This window comes from Platalea leucorodia (assembly GCF_965183815.1).
Source record: "Platalea leucorodia genome assembly, chromosome: 6".
NCBI classification, from domain to species: Eukaryota; Metazoa; Chordata; class Aves; order Pelecaniformes; family Threskiornithidae; genus Platalea; species Platalea leucorodia.
In genome coordinates, this window is record NC_138828.1 from 86,176,645 (window position 1) to 86,203,622 (window position 26,978).

Consider the following 26,978-nt stretch of genomic DNA (forward strand, 5'->3'; position numbering starts at 1 on the left):
TGGCAGTCACTATGGCACAGAAGCAGCGAACGGAACGGTTCATCTTTCCACAAGTGACCCCCCGAAACGAGATACTAACCACGTGCTTAACGTCACGGAGAAAAACATGAAGAAACTCACCCTATTATAAGGAGTAGGATGAGGTCCACCGGTTCCTGTGGATAAATCTTCCTCATCCTCTTCCATTTCTTTGCTTTGGGGTAAATCATCAGTTTCAGGAGATGAAGAACTTGACCCAGGCACATCTTTCTTCAAAGCCTTTGGAGAAACGCTTGTTTTCAGCGGCTTCTTCATATTTCCAGGCATCTTCCCTAAGGGTCCATGAGAGGGTGGTGATTTTCCCGATCCCGAAGCTCCTTGCCCAGCTGCTTGAAGTGACTTATGTTTATTGAACTCTGCTACAAAGCCAGGTCCCAAACTTTTCACTACTGCCTCCAGAGCTGCCTTTCTGTCTGTGAGCGGAAGGGAACACAAACTGGGTTTTGTCTGTCAGTTTTTAAAAGAAAACTTACATGTAGTGCTGTTTGGGTGTCTACAGTTCCAGTTTCACCACCCACTCCCGATTCAAGCTTGAGATTCGCTGAAGTTAGGGAATCTTAATCACGCTCTAGCAGAGATGGCCTATAAATAATAACAGACCTCGGTACTATTTTCACCGTGCTGTCCTGTAACTTGACATTTTTAGTTCGACTGCCAATGTGACACTGGCAACGGTATCTACAATAACCGTAACGGCTGGAGCAAAAAAATGATTGTTTAATTTTGTGTGTCAGGGAACGTAAGAAAAGAAACGTTTTCAAGACTGATCTTCCTCTCGCATACTGATGCGCAGCAGTACTTACTATCTTGATGCCTTCTGCTAAATCCTGTATCCTTCTCTGTCTTGCTCTTTGTCCTACAGACTGATGTGTTAAATTATTCTTTAACGATCTGATACAACATTAATTTCCTGTATGCTTTCTTTCTGTGGAAAATTTATATTTTGGTTATTAATTGCCACTTCCCCTCATTCTTCTACATTAAAATGGCTTGCGTGTTACCCTTAAGATCTCTTTGAAACTGCCTGTCCCTTCACAACTTTTCACCTAGCCTTCCTTCCCACAAGAGCTCAGTACCTCTTAATTTTCTGAAAGCATACAAACAACATAGCCACAGTATACAGAGCAAAGGAGAAAAAAACCCAAACTTCTAAAATTCCTTTTTTTTTTTTTCCTCTTCAGAATTTAAAAAGAAACAAAAGCTCCCAACAAACTGGTATTTGAGCCAGAGACGGAGCTCAAAATGAACTACCTGGAACTGACCAAGTTTACATAAAATTTCCTAGAACTGCAATCCGGAGGAAGTAAGCTGAAGGGAGAGGCACAAAATGGTGCAATGACCTTAACTGTCACGAAGGACGTTTCGTTGAAAGCCTTTCAGGTACCGCGCTCCCATCTCAACACAACTCTTCCAGAGCACCATGCTCTCCTTGTAAAATGCACCTCCATTGAACGCAGCTTCCGAGCGTCGCGTTTTCCTTCTCCTCACCTACGCTGCCTTTGCAGAACTACTTTTTTTGATGCTGAAGGAAGAAGACCCTTCAGCTGTTTTCAATTCTTGACTATCCTTAGGGTTTAAAAACCGAGCAGACTTGGAACAGACCCTTGTTCCATTTGATACGATCAACCAATTCCTGACCCGAGGTAAGGAAGACTTCAGACCTTTTTGAATGCCCATTTTCTTCCAAGCACACTTCTCACAAAGCAACAGCAAAAGGAAAAGTTGTTTTTAAAAACAGTATTTTGCTATGAAAAATGCCTAGGTGACACCCGGACAGAGAAACCTCTTGAAATCAACCCAGTTTTCCTGAAATGAAAGGAAGTTTCAATCCGGCAGCGTGTATCCACCCTTTACCTTGAGATCGGGTTGACCTCCTTGATGACCAGTCATTACTGGAAGATCTCTGAGGTCGCGGACTAGTTCTCAGTGGATTTCTCGATCGCTGCGGTGACCTTGACCTGTGCCTAGGGCTACGTCGTCGCATCTGCCGCGGGCTTCGACTTCTTGGCCTTGTTGGCCTGAAGCGGCCAGGGCTCCTGGATCTCGATCGTGATCGGCGAAGAACATAGCCAGAGCCCGCGACCCTCGAACGCCTGGGACTGGGGCTGGCAGAGTTGGAACGACGCTTCGGGGTCTGGTTTTCTTTCCTCTCACCAGCATTTCTACCAGAATAAAGGCATATAATGAGTTTTGAGAAGGCAGAACAGAATAATTACCCCGAGTCTGCTGAAACAGACTTTCTGCAAAAAAGAACGAACACCGACAAAGTTTAGAGTCTAATTTGTTAACAAACATACTTAACATACTGGTAACGTGGTTGCAATATGAATTTAGGATAGGTAGACAGAACCGAGAAGCAGCGAGCAGGAGAGAAAAACCTGCATGGAACAAGAGAAAGCCGTAAAGAAAACTGAAGTTACAAGCTGCAGCGCTATGAAAAAATAATAAGAAGAGGAAAAGGATACATGAGAGTAATGAACCAAGATACTCCCCTTGCTTCTTCCAAGTTTAGTTTGGAAGTAAGCAACCTTGAGACATTATGTCTAAAAGATTGACTGAGGCTGAAGGAGAGACTTGAGAGGACTACATAGATGTACACCCCCTGCATACTTAGGCTACCTAGAGATGTCAAATTGATGAAAAACATGGGAAGAAGGAACAGTGAAGAGATCCATGAGAGAAACAGACCCTCTTCGAGGCACGGGAAGCGGTCAGGCACAGGAAAACCCTGACAGGACAGATCCCAGGAGTAAAAGGGAAAACCCTGAAAACACACCGAGTATACGCTTAAATATCCAGAACATTTTTAGGGGCTCGGCACGTGGCAGGCCAGTGTGTTACAGCCGAACACTTGTCCAATTTTTCAGCCCATACCGAATTCTTTGATGCCAAAGATGCACTGCACCGGCACTAAGAACCACGTAGAGCAGACACAGCACCTTTGAGATCTGAAACTGGAAGAAGCCACGGATGTAGCACATCCTTCGGCTTACGCACTAGTAATTACAGCAGCAAAACTAAAAGGAGACACGGTAGAATAACTGACACGGCCTGTACGCCCAGTACGACTGGACTTACTGGGATGACGAGTCAACTAGACTGGACAACTAAAATAAGCAAGTCTCCTAACGCAACATGGAAGAGAAGTTCACATTTCAACTGAGAAGTGTCTAAGTTTGTTAAAGGTCATCTACAGCATCAGCGCTTGATGAATCACCACGTCGAGCCCTGTTATTACTGTTTAAGCCTTTGAGCAAAGTTCCTTTCAGATGAAATAGGTTAAGGAGAGAGGACTGGCACCAGCAGAAGGGGAGGACAAGCAACCGAGGCAGCTGCTGCCAACCCTTCTGGCCAGCGGCTCCATGAGGACAGCCGAACCACCTCGGGTCTCCTAAGCGTTCCTCCAACCCGCCCCACGTAGCAACGTCTCACAGCGTTACTTAATTAGCAAGTTTCAAACATCATTAAAAATCTATATAAATCCCGTTATTCCTGCGCCCAATAAAAACGTTTGAATGTATCGACAAACCAGCGCACTTCATAAAAAGCAAACGCTGTGAAGTGATTTCCCGGAGCGGTAACAGCACACGGCGAGCTCCGCGACTGCGCCCAGCAGCTCTGGGCATCCAGGCTCGCCGAGAGCCTACGGCTGCGTCCTACCGCTGCCGGCTGGAGCCCTGCTGTCATCGGGAAGGATCTGGGAAAGCACCACCCTGCAAGACAACTCTTGCCCCACCTGCAAGCACGGAAGATCCCCCACTCACAAAAAGCGCCGTTAAAGACTGCGCCAGTTTATGAAGTTCCCCCAGCTACGAGCGGTTCCCTCTGCCTGGGCTGCGCAGGGCACCAGCAGCGCTCGACAGCAATGTCAGTCTGAGGTTTTAAAGTATCATTATTCTCTTCGTGGAAGTTTCAAAAGTTTATTTGTTTCATTTCTCTCTTTAAAGTTTTATTTCTCCTTTTTTATTAACATGGAGAGACCTCAGGTGCACTCTGCAAATTAACCTGACCTACATATCCAGCTTTCTGGTTTTTTTTTTTTTTTTTTTTTTAAACTGAATAGTTAGCTTCTCGGGAAGTATGTCAAACTAATTAACAGAAAGTCACAGGAAAATCTAGCAAAACTTAAAAGTCCTCTCATTCCTATTTGTATGCAAGTTGAAATATGTACAAATGTTGAATCAGTAAGATAATCCAATCCTGCTGAGATTCAAGTAGAATTAGCCCACAGGGTGTGTTTTTAAAAAATTCATAGTAAACAGCATACTTTGCAAGGACAGAACAGACACGAGTTCATGAATTCCAGTGTTTTTTCAAGTTGCGATCACGCAGCTCCCCAAGGGATCTAGGGACTGAGTCTGAAATAAGAGCTAACACGAGCACGCCCGCCGGCGAACGGGCTTCAAGCTGCCAAGTGGAAAAAAGATGAAGCGTAAAAGTCAGAAATCACTCGCGCAGTTTAATCAGTGCTCTAATGCCGGCCAGGCTCGCTCGGTTACTCCTATATCACATCCAGTAACTCAGGACTAACCGAGGCACGGTCGGAGGAGAGGTCCAAGGAGAGGCTGCCGACAATATCGGTACTCAGACTTTTCTACAGGCTTGACTCTCATCCTTGTGAAAGGATCTCGGATACCGCGCCACTCGTGTTATTAAACAAACGTAGGACAACACCCACAAAAAGTCCCCACGTGATTTTACAGCGACAATATGACACCACTAATAGAGCTTGCCAGTCAGCAAAACAGGAAAATTAATTGCATTAATTACCACGTTTATAATAGCAACAAATTAAAAACAACCTGTAATCAAAAAGCAGTTACCTCTTCGAAGACTGAGACTCAGGGTTCCAATCAGGGTATCTGTTAAATGTTAAAAATACAACCGTCAGTGAAGCGGCTGAATTTGCCACCCGAACGCAGTTTTTGCTCGCATGCAGTAGCTTTTACAGAGAAACGTTCCCCTTCGGGGCCCCAGAAGCACCGAGCACCAGTTCACCTTTTGCCCTAATGGTCTAAAGCCAACTCAGAACAGCGCTCCGATGCGGACAATCCTCGTTACGGAGCCCTGGCAAGTACGCTCCCACAGCCTACGTGCATGCACAGAACACGCTTTTTACACTAAGCGAACTTTTTAAACAGATCCCTTACTGTTGACGTAACTGGCGGCAGCTTTCAATGTGAGATGGAGTGTTCTGATGCAGAATCCAGTCCTAATTGGAGAAAAGACATCCAGAGACATCCGATTAGTGTGCAAAATGTTACCGTTTGACCACAATTTCTAGTTAGGTGATGTCATATTTTACCTTCCATCAAATTTTACCTTCCATCAAATTTTACCTTCCATCAAATTTTACCTTCCATCAAATTTTACCTTCCATCAAATTTTACCTTCCATCAAATTTTACCTTCCATCAAATTTTACCTAACAAATGATCTTATGTCGAGGTCAAATTTCTCACTTCTAATTATTAAGTATTGTCATCTTTTGCATAAAGAGTAATGATTATCAAAGGCTCTTAAAGCACGCAAAGGAATCTAAGTGGAAGCGGAACAAAATGCATGGTATTCCATGAATCTGTTTCTTCCAGCCACACGCTGGGTTGTTGTCACCACACTTCCAGTGCAGCAGGTTGATCCAACAGCCGGCTATATTAAAAGAAAGGAAACTATTAGCAGTCTTCACAGATTGTCAGACTGGTGCACACACACACAGCAAATTCAGCTGCATAAATCGGAGAACCCGACACAACAGGGTACCTTTAAGCCAAATATCATTTCTACAGAGGCGTGACTTCTCATGCCTTCAGCCAAGAACATTCACTCCCAATAATGTTACAACTAAAGGTCAGTCAAAAAGTCTGATGAAATTTTTCACGCACGCCCAGATTTTTTTTATATTAAAAAAACGTTAACAGAAGTTTTACTTGGGAATAACTGATGGGTTAAGCATGAGACAAATCCAGAAGTACAACGCAAGCCCTCAATCTTGAAAAATACTTAAGCACAGGCTTAACTGTAAACACAGAACCAGTCCCCAGCACGGGAAACTATGCCTGAAGGCTTTATTCCAGTGCTGTTATTATGAAAGTAATCTGACCTGCTAGCGAAAGCAACTGCTGTAGTCGGTCTGCTGTTGAGAAGAGAGATTGCACGGTCTGAAGCTGTAAGGTATCATATCATCAACAATTATTCAGCACCCTTAAAAAACCAACTTCCAGATGCTTTAATATTTTAAAATAGGTAATGATGGCTGAATAACGCAAGTGACAGGCAAGGCTTCATAAAATAACTTGCAGTTGTGAAATCATATATCACTTTCTCTAAGCGCATGCTGGTTTATAACACAAAAGATCGTACAGCGCGTAGCTGGCAGTATCAAACCCTCTCGTTTACTGACAGCAATGCGGATCGCGCCGGTTAGAAGAAAAGCTGGCGATGGTTTACTCAAAGCCCACGAAGTGGAAGAGCTAATGGGACCTGGGCACAGTCAGATTTGTGCATTTTGGCAGCACAGAGAACGCGGTGAAAACAGCTTGCTCCTCGCACTTACCGTATCAGCCTATCAACACCGCAACGTGTTACGAGACAGCTACCCAAGCTATTTATACCCCACATACAAAAACCATGGGTTTTAAAGACATTAAAATATATTTTAAGCACAAGACTTATCGTTTCCTGAAGACACAGATATACCGATTAACCAATCTCAGAAAGGCATTGAAGGATTTTACCGGCTGTGTTCATGGAAAACATTCTGACTGTTCAAATAAAGTCAGAAAACTCTTACTCAGAAGACCCTGTGCGTTGGCCTCGCCAGGGAGCCAAAGCACGAAGAGTCGAAGGGCAGACGGACAAAGCCACTCGCGGCTGCAGACCTGCGCGCACAGTGAATACACGGCGTGCACACAAGCGAAGGGCAAGCGATTCACCGTTACACGCGTGTTTTCCCCCGATAACGTGCCATTACTAAGCAATCCCATTCTTAAAAAATGCTATTTTTCTGTCGGCTAGTTAGGAAAAAGAAAACCCATCACTCAAGGGCTAAAACAAACTAGCTTGTGGAAACGAAAGGGAATTGGGCTTCGCGCAGCCCACTGCCGCGGTCCCAACCGAGGGCAGCGCCCGCGAGGGCCGGCGGAGGCCGTTTTGCTTCCAAGCGTCTTTAGCTACCGGTCCAACGAGCACCAACGAGACTGGCAGGCCTACAAAGAGATATTCTGCTCCCTAACAAACGCAACATTCTTCTCTTCTTCAAGTCTTCGTTATGCCAATGCCCTCTTGCATTTCACAGAATTACAGGAGTCTCGATTTATGCATATTCCGCCTCTTTGATTAATTCCTCGCCCTTCTCAGTCTTCAGAAATACTCCGCTCCCTCTGGCGAGCCTGTCCCCAAAGAGGATCCTTCCCCTTCCCAGCACAAGCACTCCATCACCTCCGCTTGCAGCCGGCTTCCCACGGCGGCAGCGGCACGGCTGCCCCACAACCCGACGCCCCGGGGACCGGCACCCCTCTCGGCCAACTCCGCGCACCCGGCACGTCTCCTCCCACGCGTGCACCGCCACCAGAGAGGTCCCGAAGAAGCGGCCGACGGAGCACGGCCTCTCCAGCCTCCAAACTCGCCAACGGCAGGACAACGGTAAGACACGGGGACAGCACCGGCACTTGTTGGTGCTGCTTTCACAGCAAGGTATTGCGTAGAAAAAATAGGAGTAAAATGGAGTAGACCCCGTTTTGTCCCCTTACTTCAGCAAAGGAATCGTAAGTCCGTTTCTCTGTGGAAGGCAATGAGTCCCCATGACTCCATGCAACTTAAAGCCCAAGAAGACATCACCCTCACTTTAAATCTATTTAAGCCAGAAAGCAAAATTTGTAACACACAGTAAATGATCCCTCATGCTGGCAATATTGCAAACCGACTTTGCTCCAAAAGTGACATGTGTTTGGAGACAGAGAAGTCACACTTTATTATTCCAATACATCCACAATTTCAAGTTGAAAATGAAGCTGCTCTGTGAAATATTTATGAAATGTTTCAATATGTTGGAGGTTTTGTAAATAGATTTGAAAGAAGACAACACTGCAGTAAGGTTCCCTCTAACTAAGGGCAGAATTGGGCACTCTTCCCTGAAAAAACATTGCAGGACACAAATACACAAGTTTAGAGAACACCTTCCAGATCAGCAAGTCACCTTACCGCCAATTAATTTTCCAAATTAATTTTTTTAAAGCTCAAAAAGCCCACCTTTCTTATATACCTTTTCTTCTAACACAGTATTGTGTACAGCCAACTGACAAAGCTACCGAAACCCTCCTAACACAAGATAAAAATAAGGACAGATCTTTCACGTTTCTGATGCTGCTCCAACAACAACTAGCTTTCAAGTCCATGGTAATCGCCGTTTACCACAAACCCACAATATGTCAGACAGCCACGTAGTCTGTTAGAGCTGATACCCGACGGGAGGACCACAGATGGCCGCGCCTGAAGCTGCGCCGTAGATTGAAAAAGCAGCCCTTCTCCCAGCTCACCTCTGAGCAAACACCTCACCGAGACCCAGCCCGGGTGGCTGGAGCCATCGCCCAGTAACGGAGGCTCCCACCACCTGTGGCTAAAGGTCCAGCGAACAGTTTTGGTAGGCGAAGAAACGCTGAGCAGCGTCTTTCCAAAGTCTATTGCGGGAAACGGCTGACGGACTCTTCGCATTCAGCCCTGGACCGCAGGCAGCTTGCCCCGCAGCCGCCGACCTGCCGTCTACCACCGCACACCCGGATTATCCACACGCCTTACCTAAAAAGTTTCAAAGCTTAAAAAAAAAAAATACATTTTTTTTTTTAAATATCTAAAAAATATTTTTTTTTGGACAGATCTACAATAGCTATGCCATACAGATGGAAGATATTTTAACTTCTGAACAGTGTATCAGCAAAAAAGTCACCTTCGAATACGTGTAAGTAGTTCTGTTGAAGAGGTGTTCAGGCTTCTTTTCAGATTACAGAAGACCTAGAAAATACATTTACTTGCTTAGCGGTGTGACACTCAAAACAGAACTTTGTATTTTGGTATACTGCAGACATCTGTCTCAAGGTAATCTTCGGCTTTGATTTCATCGGGCCTCATTAATTAAGCAAGTTAGAATCGTAGGAAGACAGAGCTACGGGGAGAACTGCTGGGATGCTTCAGGGAACAGCAGAAGCATTTTCCACTCCAAGCCAAGACTCAGCCAGTGTTTCGCTGCGGTTATGGGAGAGGCGAGTGGAAAGAACAAGGGGGATACAGCTCAGGTGATGCAAATACGAAGCCTTGGCCACTGACGGTCACGTAGCTTCAGAGGCAGGCTGACCCTCCGGGAGCAGGAGCTGGGTCGCACGCCCAGCCGTAATCCTGTCATTTTAATAAACTAACTCCAGGTAACGCACTTGAATTCTCTTCCGACAGGCAACGCAGCTTCTGCTTCAACCTTGGCAAGAAGATGAATCCTAGAGTTTGTGCTTCAGTACAAGACTGGATTAAAAGACTCTACAAAAAAAGACAGCTCGTCATTGTGAATCACCTGAACTTGAAATCCATCATTTTAACATTGTTGAAACTCTGTTTTTCAGATATCCAGTATCTGCGAGCGCTGGATAAAGAGAAGGTGTTCCTCATTCGGTGTCTGTCATCATCTTCATCCACTCTTGCTTCACGTTACCCGCTTTGCTTGCCTGCTTTCTTCCCAACTTGCTGCGTTACAAAGGCATCTGTTTATAACGCAGCATTCTTAAACTGCTTGCTACAAGGTGGTACCGCACACCAGCAAGCATCGCGTCTGATCGCTTTGACCTAAAAACAGCTCTTGAAGATTCGGTTCATCTACAGGCACGCTGGGGAGACCAAAGGCCCATCGACCTTACCTAGCACCTCTTCTCCACCATCGAGGACTCCTTGAGCCGTCGGAGGGTCTCTGCATAGCCTCTGAAGGACCTTCTTCCATGGCCTTGGTCGGTTATTTTTCAACTAAGATTTCACAACCTTGTGGCAAACAGTATCTCTGCTCTGTGCCAAACACCCAGTTCCTAGCGCAAGCCCTACCACACGCGACTAGCGATTTTTACTGCGTCATTTCCCCATCCCTTCTCTTCCCGTTGGAAAGCGCTGTTTCGTACGCTTCCTCTGTGACACTCAGCACAACTTTAAAGACAAAAAAACAAAAATCTAGGTCATCTTTAACCATGCAACCGAGCCAAAGAAGACAACTTTATTTGTAAAACCAAACTGTAAACCTGAAAGTAAGAGGAATTCCTCATTCTTTAGAATTCACAAATACACAAGACTGACATTTCTTAACACAAACGTTTATTTTTTGCAGTGAAAAAAAACCTCACTCTTGGTTATTTTGCAACACTGTTGTCTAAACACGGCTCGCCCCATGAGGTCTCAAAACAGCCTGAACTGCCTAGGCAGCAGCAGGTGTACATAAAGACAAAAAATACTACTCAGAATAAAGTTAATACATGCCAGGGCCAGAAGCAGCCACGACAGGGAGGAAGGGCTGCGTAGTCGCAGTTGGACCAGAACATCTGGAGAGCACCGCCAGATGCTACGCCGCAGTGCCGTTAGGGCGAGTTAACACCTTCAATCTCCCCAGAAAACTTCATGGCTAATTTGTCAAGAAGTATTTTTAGTAAAAACATTTACTTCACTTTAGAAAGCACCAGTAAGCAAGCGACTGAATAATTCACATTTAAACAGATTACACTTTTCCAAAGCGCTTTGTCCATTTATTAACACAAACCCAAGTTCGTTGCCCTGTTCAATTTTACACGCTTGTCTTTTAAATCAAACTTCCCTTTAAGTTTTCGGCTCTGCCCAAACAGCTGCACTTCTCCCTGGCCCTCAGTGCTTCCAGGGTAAAAGGACCTGAAACTGCATTTTTATTGCGAAGCCCCTAATGCAGCTGCCACCCTCTGAACTATCCATTCCCCTTTTTCACGCGCAGCACAAACAGGGCCTAGCGATCTTGCGCGATTTTGCCAAATTGCAAAAAAGCGCTCCTCCCCCACAGGCTTTCCCCACCTTCGTTGAAGACTATTTAAAATTTAAACACATCAAACTAATAATGAATTATTCCTTTTTTTTTTTTTTTTTCAAATTACGTTCTCCTGCATTTTTGACATATCAAGCCTAGGTCTTTCAAGAAAAATCCACAGCCTTCAGAACGCTTTTCTCTCTCCCAGTATTCCCCAGTTCCTTCCTTTTCTTCCTTCAAGAGCTGACACTGTTATTTGCTTCATAGCTGAAAGCGCAGTCAGATGAATGAAAGCATTTTGTGCGTCCCTCAGAGCTAGTCTTCAGCCTCTGGAACAGTCAATGTCACACAGACCACATTTGGAAGATTAAATTTTTGCGGATAAACGGGCCGCTTTGTTTTAATGCAGACTTGGCAGGAGGGGGGCTGAATACACGAACGTCTCATCTACCCTACCGAGATTCAGCACACAAGTTTTGCACACATTTTAGTCACCCAGATGACGTTAGTATTTTACTCCACCGATAAAGGGTTTGTTTTGTCATTTGAAACCCGCTGCAGAAGACATAAATAATTTTTAATATTAAAAAAATGAAAATCAATGCGTATGGCAATTTTGAAACGCACTCTGGAACAGAACACGCTGTGCGGCAGTTACAATCATCTCCTAGCACTGTTTCTAGCATTTCGAAATTTGCATTTAAGCACTCAAACTGGCGGACAGCATCATTTAACGCACAGTAAAAAATTAGTTCATAAAACAGCGCAGCAGGTAAGATGCCGAGTACAAGTTTATGCAATAATCTTTGAAAGACACTCACCTTCATATGAGTGCATTCAATGTTACACAGAGAACACATATGTGGGAATATTCTTGGAGATGTGGCATAGTAGTCATTCATCATTGACGGAGTGGGCAATCGTTTTATCTTCTGGGCATCGGATTGTAGAAACACTGGAAGCCAGGATGCTTTCACAATGCCAAAAGGAGATTTAATCGGCCCCTCAGCCTGCGTCTGGAAGGGCTTCTGTCCTGCTCCCGAGCCGCTCTGGGCGTTAGACTGGCTCGTCCCAGATTCATGCTGAATTCTTTCATGCTGGCTTACAGCTGCAAGGAGTTCAGCCGAAAAGGGTGGCTGGGTCATGGGGGGCATCACGTGCTGGCTCACGGACTGCTGGACGAGAGGCGGCATGACAGGCGGCATCATGGGCTGGGCCAAGGCAGGCATCATCGGCGGCATCATCGGCGGCATGGCAGGCGGGACTGCAGGCTGGGACGCGGATTTCACCATGGGGAGTCCGGCGGGGGTTGCACACAAACCGGACACCTTTCCCGGAGTCTCAGCTGGAAAAAAGGATCGAGTGTTTGAGGAATCATTCTGGAACCCCGTCGGTTTTATTAAATCTTCGACTGGAAACACCGGATTACACGTCACGCTAGACGGCAGGACGCCCATCGACATATTCTGCTCTCGTTGGAAGTCTTCCCTGTTCTCCCCGCTCGATGCTTCGGGGTTATAGACGCGTGCTTCGAGAGGGTCTTCGGCTAGCGCTTCGGGATTGTAAGCACGCACTTCCAGAGGATCTTCAGTGTAACCGTATTTGCTCGCGTGCCCGTAATCAATCACTTTACTCTTGACTGCTGCACCGCTCGTACCACCGATCGTTTCTTCTGCTCTGCTCTGGGAATGCAAACCAGATAAAGAATGACCCATCTTACGAATCCGTATTTCTCTTAAGATTAGCGGCATGTTTTCAGGCGTTAACTGATCGTCTGGATAGCGACTGAGTTCCTCCAAATCTTCGTTAGACAGCCCGAAACTCGCTAAAATACTGGAAGCGCTTTCTGGTGTGTAGCGGCTCTGGGCATTTGAATTCTGCTCCGAGATCCGTGCCGAGGCCGATGGCTTTTGCCCAGTCGTCCCAGCTGCGCATGGGCTACTATCCCAGCAACTTGTGCGAGGCTCTCCCTTCTGCTCCTGGTGTAGGTTCGTCTTCTCCTTTACCCGCCGGGGATCAGTCCTGTGCAGAGTTACCCGAACGTTTATCCTCTGTGAACCCGTCCACTGAAACGTCTCCTGTCCCGAAAATCTCTGGGACATCCCTTGAGGTGTTCCAGGCGCAGGCTTTCTCTGAAGACCTGCTGCGCCTCCTCCCCTAAAGGATCCCGGAGGCTTTGTGCCAGACGGATTAGGTCCTCTCGGCCTCTGAGGCAAAGTTCCTCTAGGGCTAAACATTGCGCTTTTCAGAAATGCCTGATTTAACCAAGCATAAGGAGGTGCAGAACTGTTGGTAGCAACTGAGGTCAATTGCTGCAGAGCCAACTGTGTCTTAATTTGTGCAAGCTGTAAAGGAGGAGGGCCCAACAGAAGTGGGCTTGCAATGCCAAGGTTCAAGGAATTCACAAGTGGTGCGAAACTTTCCAAGAATAACACAAAGCTGAAAGTTAAAAGACAAGTATTAGATTATTTTATCTTTTCACCTCCTCTACGCGGTGGATTCTATAACCGGTGAGAAAAACAACTGAAGTCACACAGTATTTTAATGACAGTTTAAATGGTACTTTTGAATTCGAAATTCTGTTCAACAAAACCATTTTCTTTCGCTGGATAAAATCTTAATGTGCAGCGAACAGATAACATAATTAAGTAAATGAGCTTTACCCAACAAGCTCAACGTCACAGATAACACACCTAGCGATGACACACTTTCAACAGCATTTTCTAAAACTTTACATTTCAGTTCTCAACAACAACATAGTTTGGATTTCTTTACAATTAGAGCTATTTATGAGCAATAAGCCAAAGCATTAAAACCCTCTCCAAATGTTTATGAGGTATGAATTGTAAGTGAAACCATTATGCAGAGAATTCAAAACAACTACAACTTGGATGTCGAGTCATCGTGGAATGGCTCTGAAGGCAGCGGGACAGCGTCCAGGAGGGACGCTGCCGTGACCTCTCTCGTGGGTGAATTACCGTACCCCGCAAGCACCCAAAGGGTGTGACAACATTTGAATTCCGTGGCTAGAAAATTTCCATTTCCCAGATGTTCAAGGCAAGATCTCATTTCGAAACAACTGTAAACAGAAAGGTGTCAAATCATACAGACACTGAAACCTTCTACGTACGAGCATAAAAAAAGAACAACGGCAATGGAAACCGCCGCTTTTTACTTCAGCTGAAACCACGGAGAACTCGATCCTGCAAGGCAGTAAAGGAACGCACAAATAGAGGTAGAATCAGACAAAGCGATGCTCACACTCACGGCAAATGAAACACCGGAGTTTTGGAAACGCGTCCTTGCAGCACGCTCAAAGCAAGGAGCCCCATCTGCCCAGCTCTGCCTGCATTTACGACACCCAAAGCTGCACAACCAGCACAGTCAGAAGCGCCCCAAGAAGGCCTCGCTCCACCCCTCGCCAGTCCGCCCTCTCCCAAAACTGGATAACCTGCCGGTCGCATTCTTCTTGCGCCAATACATCAGGTGTAGATGAGTTTCACCAGCAGATTTTCGCTAAGCATAACTGTAACAGGGCTTGCAGACATTCCTAGCGCTTTCCGAACTTGCATGCTCTATTTCTGCGGCGATGAGGTTCTTGTCTCACCAACACCAACTCCATCGCAGGTTCTGTTTTCAAAGCTCACTTGAGTTGACTCCAAAAAAATGTTTTTCTAGTACGTGGAGGTGCCTCTCATGTTTGTCATCTGTAAGGACTGAAGCTCGAAAGCCACAACTCAAAAAATAAAAATGGCACGCAGCTATAGCTTGAGAGGTGAACCACATACAAGCTGCAGGAGACTCAGTTTACAGCTGAATTCCTGTAACTTGTTACTATCTGTATGTTAAGCACTCTTTTTAAGTTCTATTAGCAATTATTTAATTTTAACTAACTTGGCGTTAGGCCAAGGAGAAACAGCAGCTACAGAAACATTACCCATCTCTCTTCTCCACTACAAAGCCATAGAAAGCCGTCATAAAGAAAAGATTCCCACCAGACAACAATCCCAGAACTCTGGCCTCTAATCCAGAACTCCTTACCCCAGATCTCCTCCCTCAACAAATTAAATCGTATTTAAATGCTAACTGCATGTTAGGCCAAGTTCGTTCAAGACCATTTCAAAACAGACCATTAAGCAAACATCCACAAAGTCATCTCTTGCCTTTCAGTTTTGCTCTTCTCTGGAAATCTCTTCCCTGGAGGGCAAAAAAAACCTCCCAGCACACTGATTTGGAAAGCAGCTGGAGAGAGAACAATATCAAAGCCTCCCATAACGAGAACATATTAGTAGAGCACATTTTTAAAATAAACATGCTGGTTTGCAAACCGAACCTTAATGCAGTGGCTTAGGAAGCTGCCAGGGGATCTGCTCAGGAGCAAAGCAGAACTTCAACGGGAAGAATCTTCACCACTCAATTAGAGATTTCCAGGCAGCGCAGCCCACTGTCACCAGCGTGCTGCCATCAGGCACGCTCCCACGCCGGCATCGCCGACGCTGCCGCGAGCCACGCGCCACTGCAAGCCTGTCAGAGCTCGCAGGCGGCCAGCGCGCTCGGAGGTGGCGAGCCGGCAACCGGCGGGGAGGACAAGCCGACCAGCACGCTGCGCGCTCAGCCCAGCACCAGAACGCCACGACGAGATGTCTTCTGCTTTCTGACAACGTTTAAAGCTCTCACTCCAGCGAACTCCTGCAGTACACAGCCACGTTCCACAGGAACACGGGTACACGCTCACTTTACCCCAGAGCGCGCTACTGCAATCATCTATTTAAAAGCAAAACAGATTAAAAGTCTTTTGCTTTTCAGTAAATATTCTAAACTAAAATTGAGGATAACTTTTCCCACTTTGTTTTAGCAACAGTACTCCAAAATGAGGAAAAAACATCTTCCATCTTGGATACTAAAAACATAAAAGTAGCCTTACTGAAGTAGAACAGCGGCGCAGTATCCCATGTTCAACAGTAACCAATACCCGATGCCACAGTCCATGCTGTAAGTTAACGTACTTTCTCTTGAGTCCTGCAACTTTCTTCAGTTAACAGGCTAAAGGCTGCAACGTCATCTTACCTGAGACATTAAGCAACACTGATTGAGCAAAACAGTCAAACAGAGACTTTTCGCAGAATCAACAAACAGCATGCTGCAATCTGCTCAGGACACGCTAACACCGGGCCTGCTCACTCACTGGGCCGGGCTGGAGGTCGTTGTCTTCACAGGAGCCGCTACGGGGCTGTGTTCTGGATTTGTGCTGGAACAGCGTTGATAATAGAGAGATGTTTTTGTTATTGCTGAGCAGTGCTTACACGCAGTCAAGGCCTTTGCTGCTCCTCACCCCAGCAGCGAGCAGGCTGGGGGCACAAGGCGCTGGGAGGGGACGCGGCCAGGACAGCTGCCCCCAGGGCTGTCCCGCACCCTACGGCGTCATGCTCGGCACCCAAAGCTGGGGAAGCAGAAGGAAGGGGGGGACATTCGGAGCGATGGCGTTTGTCTTCCCAAGTCACGGTGAAGCATGATGGAGCCCTGCTGTCCTGGGGGTGGCTGCACACCTGCCTGCCCGTGGGAAGGAGGGAATGAATTCCTTGCTTTGCTCACGTGCGCAGCTTTTGCTTTCCCTATTAAAGTGTCTTTATCTCAACCCACGAGTTTCCTCACTTGTACCCTTCCGATTCTCTCCCCCGTCCCGCCAGGGGGGAGTGAGCGAGCGGCTGGGTGGGGCTCAGCGGCCGGCTGGGGTTACACCACGACACGTACCCTCCAAAAATGCCAAAAACAAACAGCCTCGGAAGCGGATGCTCCGTAACAAGCAGGACCACGAGAGCCACTTTCTCAGCCACCGTGGTGTCGGAAGACACCCACCAAAAACAGTCTCCTCAGGGAAACAGAAGAGACGTGGCACTAGCATCTAACACTACCTTCCTGGGTCAGGAAAAGAAGAGGACGGATACTAAGACTTTATCTCACAAACTAAAACTGTAAGGTTCTCCATCAATATTAATAATTGAAGAAACACAAAAGACAGTTTTGTGATTTCTGTGATCAAAAGGCTAGTCCATGAAGGACTTCAAAACGTAAGTACAAAGGAACCCCGAAGGCGAGGTTTTCAAAGATCCGTACCTGCGCAGTACAGTCCTTAATGGCTCTGAAACCTATCTGCAGCCAAACATTTAGGACTTTACCCAGGTCCACAATAACACAAATATATTTGAGCACATCGAAGACACTAGTTTCCTTGTCACCTGGCCCTAACTACACCTGAAGTCGTAGGAAATAGAGGCCAAACATTTAAACTGCATTCCTCCACCGGGAAGTCGCGCGCTCAGATTCTCTCCCGACATCCAGGCGAGCGTCGTACAGCGGCAACCCCGCAATTGCAGGGTCTGGTGCCTGACCTTTCAAAAGAAATGCTGGAAATGACAGTTGAGAGATAAAGTGATGCCAAGACCGAGGAAACAATGGTCTGGACATTTAAGGCTAGATTCTCACCTTCCTCTTCAAAAGCAGCTTTGTCTGGGGTGTGTCTGAGATCCTCCAGACTGCTTTTTCTGGTTGTCCTGGTTTAACCCCAGCCGGCAACCAAGCCCTACAGAGCCGCTCGCTCACCCTCCCTCCGCTGGGATGGGGGAGAGAATTGGAAGGGCAAAAGTAAGGAAACTCGTGGGTTGAGGTAAGAATGGTTTAATAATTAATAATAATAATAGAAAAACAACAGAAAAGAGAGAGAGAGGAACAAAACCCAGGGAAAACAAGTGATGCAATTGCTCACCACCTGCTGACCGATGCCCAGCCCATCCCCAAGCAGCGGTCACCACCCCATGGCCAACTCCCCCAGTTCATATACTGGGTATGACGTCATACGGTATGGAATAACTCTTGGGCCAGGCTGGGCCAGCTGTCCTGGCTGTGCCCCCTCCCAGCTCCTTCTGCACCAGGCAGAGCAGGGGAAGCTGAAAAGCCCTTGACTGGTGTAAGCACTGCTGAGCAACAACTAAACCATCGGTGTGTTATCAACATTACTCTCATCCTAAATCCAGGCCCTGGCCCAGGCTGCCCAGGGCAGGGGCTGAGTCCCCGTCCCTGGGGGGATTTAAAAGCCGGGTAGACGTGGTGCTGAGGGACATGGTTTAGTGGTGGGCTTGGCAGTGCTGGGTTAATGGTTGGACTGGATGATCTTAAGGGTCTTTTCCAACCTTAACAATTCTGTGATTCCGACCCACAGCACTATGCCAGCTTCTAGAAAGAAAATTAACTCTGTCCCAGCCGAAGCCAGGACGGTGGTGCAGTGACACCCTGCCTAGTCTTACAGCAGGGACCAAGCACCTTGCTGATGCTTGATCCTAAGTGAATGAAAAATAGGTGGAATTCCCCAAAGACCACTGTCCTCACCTGACTCCTGGAACAGTTAGTCCTTGAAACTTAAAATTTCAGAGTATCACAGGAAAGCCAAATGATACCCTTCTCGCTTTCCCTTCCACTTCATCAGTCCATTTTGCAAAGCTTCCCAATATGGACAGATAAATTAAAAGCTCTGGCTACCTGCTTACGTGCTGGAGGGCCTTAGCGACAGCATTTGCTCACGTGGTGAGTACAGGATGGTCTCGCGCCTTCCCTGGTTCAAGGACACAGCTAGAATAAGCTTTTACCCTCTCTCCCTATAACCTTCCTCCCTCTCCAGAGGTCCAGCTGCCTGTGTTTTGAGGATGCAAGGTCCAATTCTGGTGCAGCCCAGCTGCACAACCTTGGCCAGGCTGCAGAGAAAACCGCCAGAGCTGTAGGAAAGAGTTCGGGTAAAGCCTGGAGAGAGAGAGATAAAAAAAAGGCTGGGGGGGTGGGATTACAGGCAGAGACAGGCAGGTGCCATTTCCAGCTCAAGGATTCAATAGGAAAAACAGCAGCTGAGAATGGTAAAAAAAATCCTAAATAAAAAAAGCGGGGTGGTGGTGATGGATGGGTGACATCAGTGGATGACAGCAACCTAACAACCCTGAGGAGCCCCTCCCCATGCCCATGTGGTCAGCAAACACCCTGTGGCTGTCCTGCTGGGAGCAGCTAATGCTTATTAGCTAATGCTTACAGCAGCAGCCTGTTAAACCCCACCAGCCTTAGGGCACGTTTAGCAATAAATACTTGGTTTGTATTTCCAAACTCTCGCTAGCCTGCTTGCAGAGCCTCTTTGTGCAAAGCTAATGCCACCTAACCTAAGGGACCCAGAGGGATGTTAACAAAGCTGACAATTCACTAAACCAATCCGGAGGCACACTGATAAAAATATGTAGAAAATTCCTCTCCCTTACAGGTAGAGGAAGCAACAGTCAAAAGCAGTGGGTACCAGTAGATTTGAAGCAAATATAAGAATTCCTGCAAGCGGGAAAAGGGAAACGCAGCACTGACCAGCAATACCGCCGAGTTCAAGCGCTCGGCGCTGGAGGTGAAAGAAAACGGTACCTCCGTCTTGAAGCGGAACTGTTTCAGTGGTCAGCTGTCTATCAGCAGAAACACCTCTAAGTCAGCTGCGCAATACAAAAAATCGATCACAAACAAAACAGGAGGCTTAAGCTACGGGTTTGGCGATGAGACCTGCTAAGACTGTGGAAGCTGCTTTCTCTAGTCACAAGAGGAGGCTTTTCTGTCTTGGGCACTCATTGAAAGGGTAATTTTCTGCTGATTTGTCTCTATAAACGGTACTGAATTTTCTGGGTACGTGCTAATGACAGAGCAGTCAAGTAAAGACTGCATTTCAATATAATCGCACCTTGGGAACCCAGGCATACCGCAGAGACCGATACTATGGCTAATCAAAGTCGCCCCCAGCCAACATCTGCAGGCCACAAAGCCAGAGCGATGGGAAGCCCGGGAAGCCCAGGGGGTCCCGCTGTTTGCGGTGACGGCAGCGTGACTTTAAATGCGCAGAGGGCTGACCCCGGGCAGCAGCCAGGCACCCCCTCCCCAGCGGGACAGGGCGAGGAGAAGCGATAAAGCTCACGGGATGAGACTGGGACGGTCTGAACAGCGAGACAGGGGAGCCAAGCAAAGGCTATCACTTGCCACCTCCCACCGGCGGACCAGTGCCCAGCCGGGCTCCAAGCCACAGCCACCTTGGAAGCCAAAACTCTCCTCTTTCTTCCTCCACCCCATTTCTACTGCTGAGCGTGGCATTACACGGCAGGGAACACCTTCGGGTCGGCTGTCCCAGCTGTGTCCCCTCCCAGCCTCTGGCCCAACTAAAACATCAGTGCGTTATCAAGGTTATTCTCATCCTAAATCCAACCCACAGCACTATGCCAGCTACTAGGTAGAAAATTAACTCTATCCCAGCTGAAACCAGGACACACAGCTATATCTCAAAGATGAAAGCACCTAGAAAAAAGTAGCAGAAGCTAAAGTTTCCTAAATGTCAACAAAATACAATATATACTGATGCAGTGGGCTGAGCCCAGCCAGCAGCCAAGCACTGTGAGCCACTCACTCACTCCCCACCTGAGCAGGACAGGGAAAGAACGGGAAGAGCAAAAGCAAGAAATGGGTTAAAATAAAGGCAGTCTAACAGGTCTTTAGACACCGGTCCCAGAGGGGGGGACGGACCAGGGGGAAACAGGAGCAAAGCAGAGGCAATCGCTCACCTCCTCCCCCCGGCAGAGGGATGCTCAGCCAGGCTCAACGAGCACAGGACCCTGGAAACCAAAACCACCCTTTTCTTCTTCCTCTGCCTCAGTTTTTACTGCCAAGCAAGACGTTACACAGTTTGGGACAGCTCTCTGGCCGGTTCGGGTTGGCTGTCCCAGCTGTGTCCCCTCCCAGCCTCCGGCCCATCCCCAGCCTGCTTGCTCGGGGATGGGGAGCGGGAAGAAAGGCGCGATGCTGTGCGAGCACTGCCCAGCAAGAGCCAAACCGTCGGTGCCTACCTCCGCTGGTGCAGCCACGCGCCCCAACACGGCACCACGCTCCGCCCCAGCCGGACCCAGCACAACTCAGTGACATCGCTCACTGAAATATTCCCAAATCCTGGAGGTGGCCTCGGGTCAGAGCATGTGGGGCAGGGCACGCTCCTCTCCTCGCGGCCGGTCCTGTCCGGCCCAAGGGCGACCGCAGCACCTCTCTCCTGCTGGGTCTGTCCGACGGCCTGCCGCAAGGCCCCGCTTGAAACAGTTCTTCTTTCGGGTTACCCAACAGAGAGGACCCACAAACCGACTGCAACCCAGAACACATTCTCTAGAAACCCACAACGCCTAGGAAAGCTGCTGTTTCTTTTTTGTTAGCTGGTGGGGACGTGGCTGTTATGTTATTGACCACATCCATAGGGACGCGACGACCTCCATCTTCCCACTTCAGTTCCAAGAACTGGATCCCTTTTGCAGGCCCCTTGATCTTGCTTTCTTTGACGGCAAAACCAGCCTTCGGAAGGACCTGGATTATTCTTTTCCCTTCTCCAACATTTCCTCCACTGTGTTGCCCAACACAACGATGCTGTCAGCGTACGGCGGGTGTTCAGGGGCTTCACCCTGTTCCAGTGCCGCCTGTATCGGTCCATGGCAAAAGGCAGGGCTCCGCTTCCACCCGGGGCAGTCAGCTCCAGCTGCAGGGACGCCCCTCGACATGCAAGCAGCCTGTGCCCTGCACTCTGCTGCCCGAGGGACGGAGCACGCGTGGGCAGCACCGGTTGTGCCATGCCGCCCGGCCGCCTCGGGCTCCCGCTCGTACCGGAGTGCGGCATGCCCGGCTCAGCAGCGTGACCGCAACAGTCCACCTTCAGCCTCCACCCTCCGTCAGACTTCGGTGCTGCCACGTGGGACGACTGCAGGGTGAATCGTCCCCGAAATCCAGACAGGTTCCACCCTTACACGCCGATGGCACTGGGGTACGCTGCGCGCTGGAGTTCACCGGAGCCTTGTGCTCCCGCGCGTCCGATGTGCCAGGCCATCGAATCCACACCGTCCAGTCGATCCCGTTGTCCCTTTCCTCTGCCTGGCCAGAGACAAAGCCGCCCTATTCCTGGTCGGAGCACTCATTATCTGACTCCTGCCACAGCAGACCAGACGTCCCTTCATCAAGATCAGGAGGAGGAGAGGCGTCCTCAGCCCTTCTGCTGCGTCCCGGGAAATGCCTGTCAGCACCCGGAGCAGCAGTCCTCCTGGATGGACCCTTTTCAGCTGCTTTTTTCCCCCACAATTCACACAGGCAGCATCTAGGTCCACGGCGGCAGACCACCCCGCTTCCTCACGTGCTCCCCACAGTCGCACAGACAGCGCGTTCGATACCAACCTCCACCACGCGGCCGCTGCGCGCTGGACGTCATTCGGACCCCCAGGGACCCGGCTGCAGCCCACCTCCACCGCTTCCCTCGGGTAACAGACGAGGTGGTCCGCTTGCCACCACAGGCCACCAGATCGTCCTCGAGGTGACGCTTCATCCTCGACAGGAGATGCCTTCACTGAGCCTCCGCTTTAGCCGCGGTGTCCGTCTGTATTCTCCTCGGATCCAGCGACCCTCCAGCTCCTTTGAGGGGGCCTGGTAAGCGCGGGCCAGGTCCCAACACAGCACGAGAAGCCGCTCTCTCTTTTTGGCAGAGACAAGGCATCCCCCGTTCGGCTGCTCTGCCGTTTCGGCAGGATTGCGTGCCTGCTCAGGCAAAAATATCCCAGGCCGTCGGAGGTGAAAACCGCTCCAGGCACCACGTTCTCCCACACGCCGTGCCACCCAGGAGCCGGCTGCCGCAGGACACGTTCCCGTTTGCCATCCCCGGCTGGGTGGTTACCGGAGGATCCACCAGGATCTGAACTGGGATCAGTGGATTCAGAGTCTGACAAGGTGGCAGCGCGTGCGGGGCACTGGTGGCAGGGGGACGTTATTACTACCATCGCAAACAACAGTCAAAATCAACACCGCTGTGAAGGCTTCGGTTATGCCAGGATGTTCAAGAAACCGAGGGGCCACGGCAACGAGGCCGGCAGGATCTGTCCCGGAGGAGGGGAGGAAGGTGTAATGGCTGGCTGTCTGCAGGGGACGGTTCCCGGAGTAGCGGGACGACGGCAACGCAGAGGCCAAACACCAGACCAGGCTCAAAGCGCTGCTTTTATCACAGGTTTCCCAGGCAAAACAAAGCACCACAGTAAACAGCAAAGGCTGAAAGCTGCCATTTCCAAGCCCTACCAACTAGCAGCTAAACAGCACTGAATTCACGCTCCGATCAATCTGCTGTTCTCTTGATCCCCCTCGTAGCTCCGTAAAGGACTGTGGTCTGTTGACCCTGGCCAACAGCCAAACGCCCACCGAGCCGCTTGCTCGCCCCTGCTCCCCACCCCAGCAGGACTGGGGGAGAAAAGGAAGCACAAAAGTGAGAAAACTCATGGGTTTAGACAAACATAGTCTAACAGGTGAAGGAAAGAGGGGAGGGAAAAAAAAACAAACAAACAAACAAACAAAGGGAATTATTAGTCACCACCTCCCACAGGCAGACCAGTGCCCAGCCAGGCTCCAAGCAACAGCCACCTCAGAAGCCAAAAACACCCTTTTCTTCCTCCTCTACCCCAGTTTTTACTGCCGAGCAGGACGTGACTGGGGGGGAAAGCCTTGACGCTGTGCAAGCGCTGTTCGGCGACAGCCAAAACACTGGTGTGCGACCAGCACCGGTTTAGCCACAAATCCAAAACCCAGCTCACGGGCTGCTGCGAAGGCAGTTAACCCCGGCCCAGCCAGAGCCGGTACCGCTCAGTAACAGAATTCACTGAAATATCCCAAAAAGACTCCGTTCCACTCCAGCGTTTGTCAGGTTCAATGCACCAAGTTTATACATAGACACAAAAAATAAAGAAAATCAGCACAAGTCTTTTGACAAGTAATTCTTAAAAACAAGACCAAAACAGGGCATTTCGGCACCTTTACAGAATATCAGCAGCAGAAATCTACCGGCCTTTTTCAATTTCCACTTACCATGTAAAATTTCAGAGCAGCACAAATCCTGCACACTGTCTCACAAGTACATTTATACACATGCAACAGCTCCGAGGCACACGGAGCTCTGCACGCCTGACGTGGAGATGCGCCCGTGGGCATTGCGGACAAAGAGCAAATACTAATACTTCTGCCTAAAACTTACTAAAGAAACCCAAACTCCATTCAGAATATTTAACTTGACGGCAAAGAAATCAGAAAACATTTTATTTACCTTCAAATGTGAAACGCTAAAAAAAAAAAACCAAAACTAAAACCACCTTTCAATGTTCTTCCCGTTCCATGCACAGAAGAGCTCCTTGTTTGGTATGAACTAACAGAGTACGGTTGAGCTTCCACCGAGCTCAGCCCCAAAACCGAACTGCCACATTCTTGGGAAATGGCAGAAGGAAGAAAAAGGAATCCAGCGGTAGAGCAGGGAGCAGCACGCTTTGTAACCACACGGAACCCCACCCTTGGATAAACACCACGCGCTTCCATCGGTTGTCATAGAAGACGGATGAGAAGAGATCAGCCTAGTCCCTTGCGTCCTCCGCCCTTCGAGCCAGCGGGACCTGTCTGTTAGTTCTGGCAGATGAACTTCTTTTAAATCAGAAAAAAATGCAATTAAAGATGCTTCTTGTCCTTAAAGAGTGCCTCCTCAAGAGGGAACATAATTACCTCACTTTTATATCCACCCTCTTGAAGACCTCACAACATAGTTATAATTTAATATTTTAGATGTCTAGCGAGTGATCACATACCAGAGAGAAGAGCATAACCCAAAACTGAACACGCATTTCAACAGCAATTCCTGGGCAACACTCCTGGGCTATAAACCAGGACGGATGATTTGTTTTCTTAAAAAAAAAAAAAAAAACAACAACAAAAAACAACACAATACTTTTTAATCAGTTATTTATATAATTTTTTAAAATTCATTTTTCTATATGATTATTTTTAAAAGTAACAATCTATACTACGTTACTGTATTAAAATAATTGTAACTGAGCAAAAATATTAAAGCGGTGTGTGCCTAAGTTGCAAATAAAAAAGGCCAAATCGCCAAACCTGCGAGGTTCCTGGGCGAGCACTATGAACCAGATCACGCTGCGGTGCTAAAACACCCTGCCTTAGCTGAAAAGAGTTTTTGTTGTTGTTTCAGTTATTTTAACCAATTCAGATCAATTCCTACCGTCTTCGAAGCCAAGAAATGGGAAAGCTCGCTGTATAACCCCAACGCACCAGCCCGAGGTGCCAGAAAACGCATCTGCATGCTGAGCTCTCGAAGGATGCGGCGATGAAAAACAACCTCCCAGTTAACCAGAGTGAATATTACTTCATTCCACGGCCAGTCTGAAAGCCAAAACCACTATTCCCAAACTGCCAGATCGCTTTCTTCCAATGCAACGCGCTAAATTTACGCATTTAATTAAAGGTCTGAGCTTGGACTGAAACGCAGCTGGACGGAGACACAACGCGGGGAAGAATCAATAGCAAACGGTGCGTTTCCCTCGCGTAACCCACGGGTAAGAGGCGAGATTGAGCCAACACACGCGGGGCTACCCCACGCCGGGCTACCCCACTCGTTCCGCCCGCCCGCCGGCTGCTGGCGTGCCGAGGCCGGGGCTCGGCCGGGAAGCGGCCCCGTGCCCCCCGCCGCCGCCGCCGTGCTGAAGCCCCTCGGTAGCAAAACAGAAGAGAGAAAAGGGGCGGCGGGGCCTGCGCCCGGCCGCAGCGCCCCGTTACCCACCGGCTGCGCGGCGAGGCCACTGCACCGCGTCCCCCCGCCCCGGCGCCACTGCCAGGCCCCGCCGCGGCTCGGGGGTCCGGTGGGCGAGCGGGGCCGGGCCCGGGGCCGGGTTGCGGGGGGTGAGGGAAGGCGCCGTCCCCCGGGCCCGCGGCAGCAGCCCCGGCCGCCCCCACCCGCCGCCATTTTGTGCGTCCCCTCAGCCCCCGCTGCGCCACACACCGGGGGGGGGGGGGACACCGAGCTCCTACCTCCGGCAGGGCGCAGCCGAGCCGCGCTGCTCGCAGCCGCCCTTCGCTCCGCTTCCGCCGCCGCTTCCCCGCCGCCGCCGCTCCGCTCCGTCGCGCCGAGCCGAACCGGGGACCGCGGCGATGCAGCCCCGCGGAGGGAGACAACGGGCACTGCGCATGCGCGGAGGGAAGGGGCGGAGCGCGGCCGGCGGCGCCGGGGACGCATGCGCGGAGCAGGAGTCCGGGCGGTGGCCCGGCCGCGCAGGCGCGCTGAGCCCCGCGAAGCCACGGAGGGGCGGGGCCCTCGGTACGGGCACGGTGCCCGCAGTGCGCATGTGCCCGCCCTGGCTTCAGTGGGCGGAGCTGCGCATGCGCTGCCTGTGGCGGGGAGCCAATCGCTGTTGCCGCAGAGCATGCTGGGCGTTCCCCCCTATATAAGCGCCGCCAGCGGCCTCATTCTGTCATGGCGGCGGCTGCGGCTGCTCTGTGCTTGTGCTCACACCGCCTCTCTCTGGGCATCCTTGCTGTTTCTTTCTCCTTCCCATAGCTGTTGTTACCTCTCTTCCACCCTCTGTTTCTTTCATCCAGCTTTTTGTCTTCTCCTCGTTGCTCTGCTGAAGGTCCGGTGTCTCCGTGGGCCTGTGGTGCAGCTGCGCTTCGCCTCAGAGCCGGTCCGGCGTGAGGGCAGCTGCCTTTCCTCCTCTGCCTGCTGCTGGTCCTTGACCTGCACCTGTGGAAACTGGAGACACGAGGGCACTGAGCAGCCGTCCCGAGCCTTCCTCCGCACCACCACAGGCTTCTGGGATTGTCCTCTCGGGTGGCTCCCGCCTCGTGTTTCCAGTGTATGAGCAGCCTCAGATGAAGGTGTGGATTCCCTCTGCTGAGTCCCTCTTTGAGGTGTCCTAGGCTTGACTGGGAGCCAGCAGCTGCTCCCGTTTTCCAGTGGAAACCAGCACAGAGCATAAGACTTGTGAGGCGCTGACTCACCGGGGTTGTCCGCCTGGAATGATGTTTGCTTTTGGAGC

General features: G+C 49.5%; 1 protein-coding gene across 1 annotated transcript in view; it reads right to left on the bottom strand.

Moving 5' to 3' along the window:
* Positions 1-26,437, bottom strand: part of ZNF638 (zinc finger protein 638) — a 55,668-nt gene extending 29,231 nt beyond the window's left edge. The window contains 9 exon segments of the mRNA XM_082315927.1: positions 121-452; positions 1,894-2,201; positions 4,863-4,901; positions 5,190-5,251; positions 11,871-13,488; positions 25,975-26,042; positions 26,044-26,173; positions 26,175-26,209; positions 26,211-26,437. Coding sequence (XP_082172053.1) covers positions 121-452; positions 1,894-2,201; positions 4,863-4,901; positions 5,190-5,251; positions 11,871-13,488; positions 25,975-26,042; positions 26,044-26,173; positions 26,175-26,209; positions 26,211-26,288 — 2,670 coding nt within the window. The 5' untranslated portion in view covers positions 26,289-26,437.
* Between the last annotated feature and the right edge of the window lie 541 nt (positions 26,438-26,978).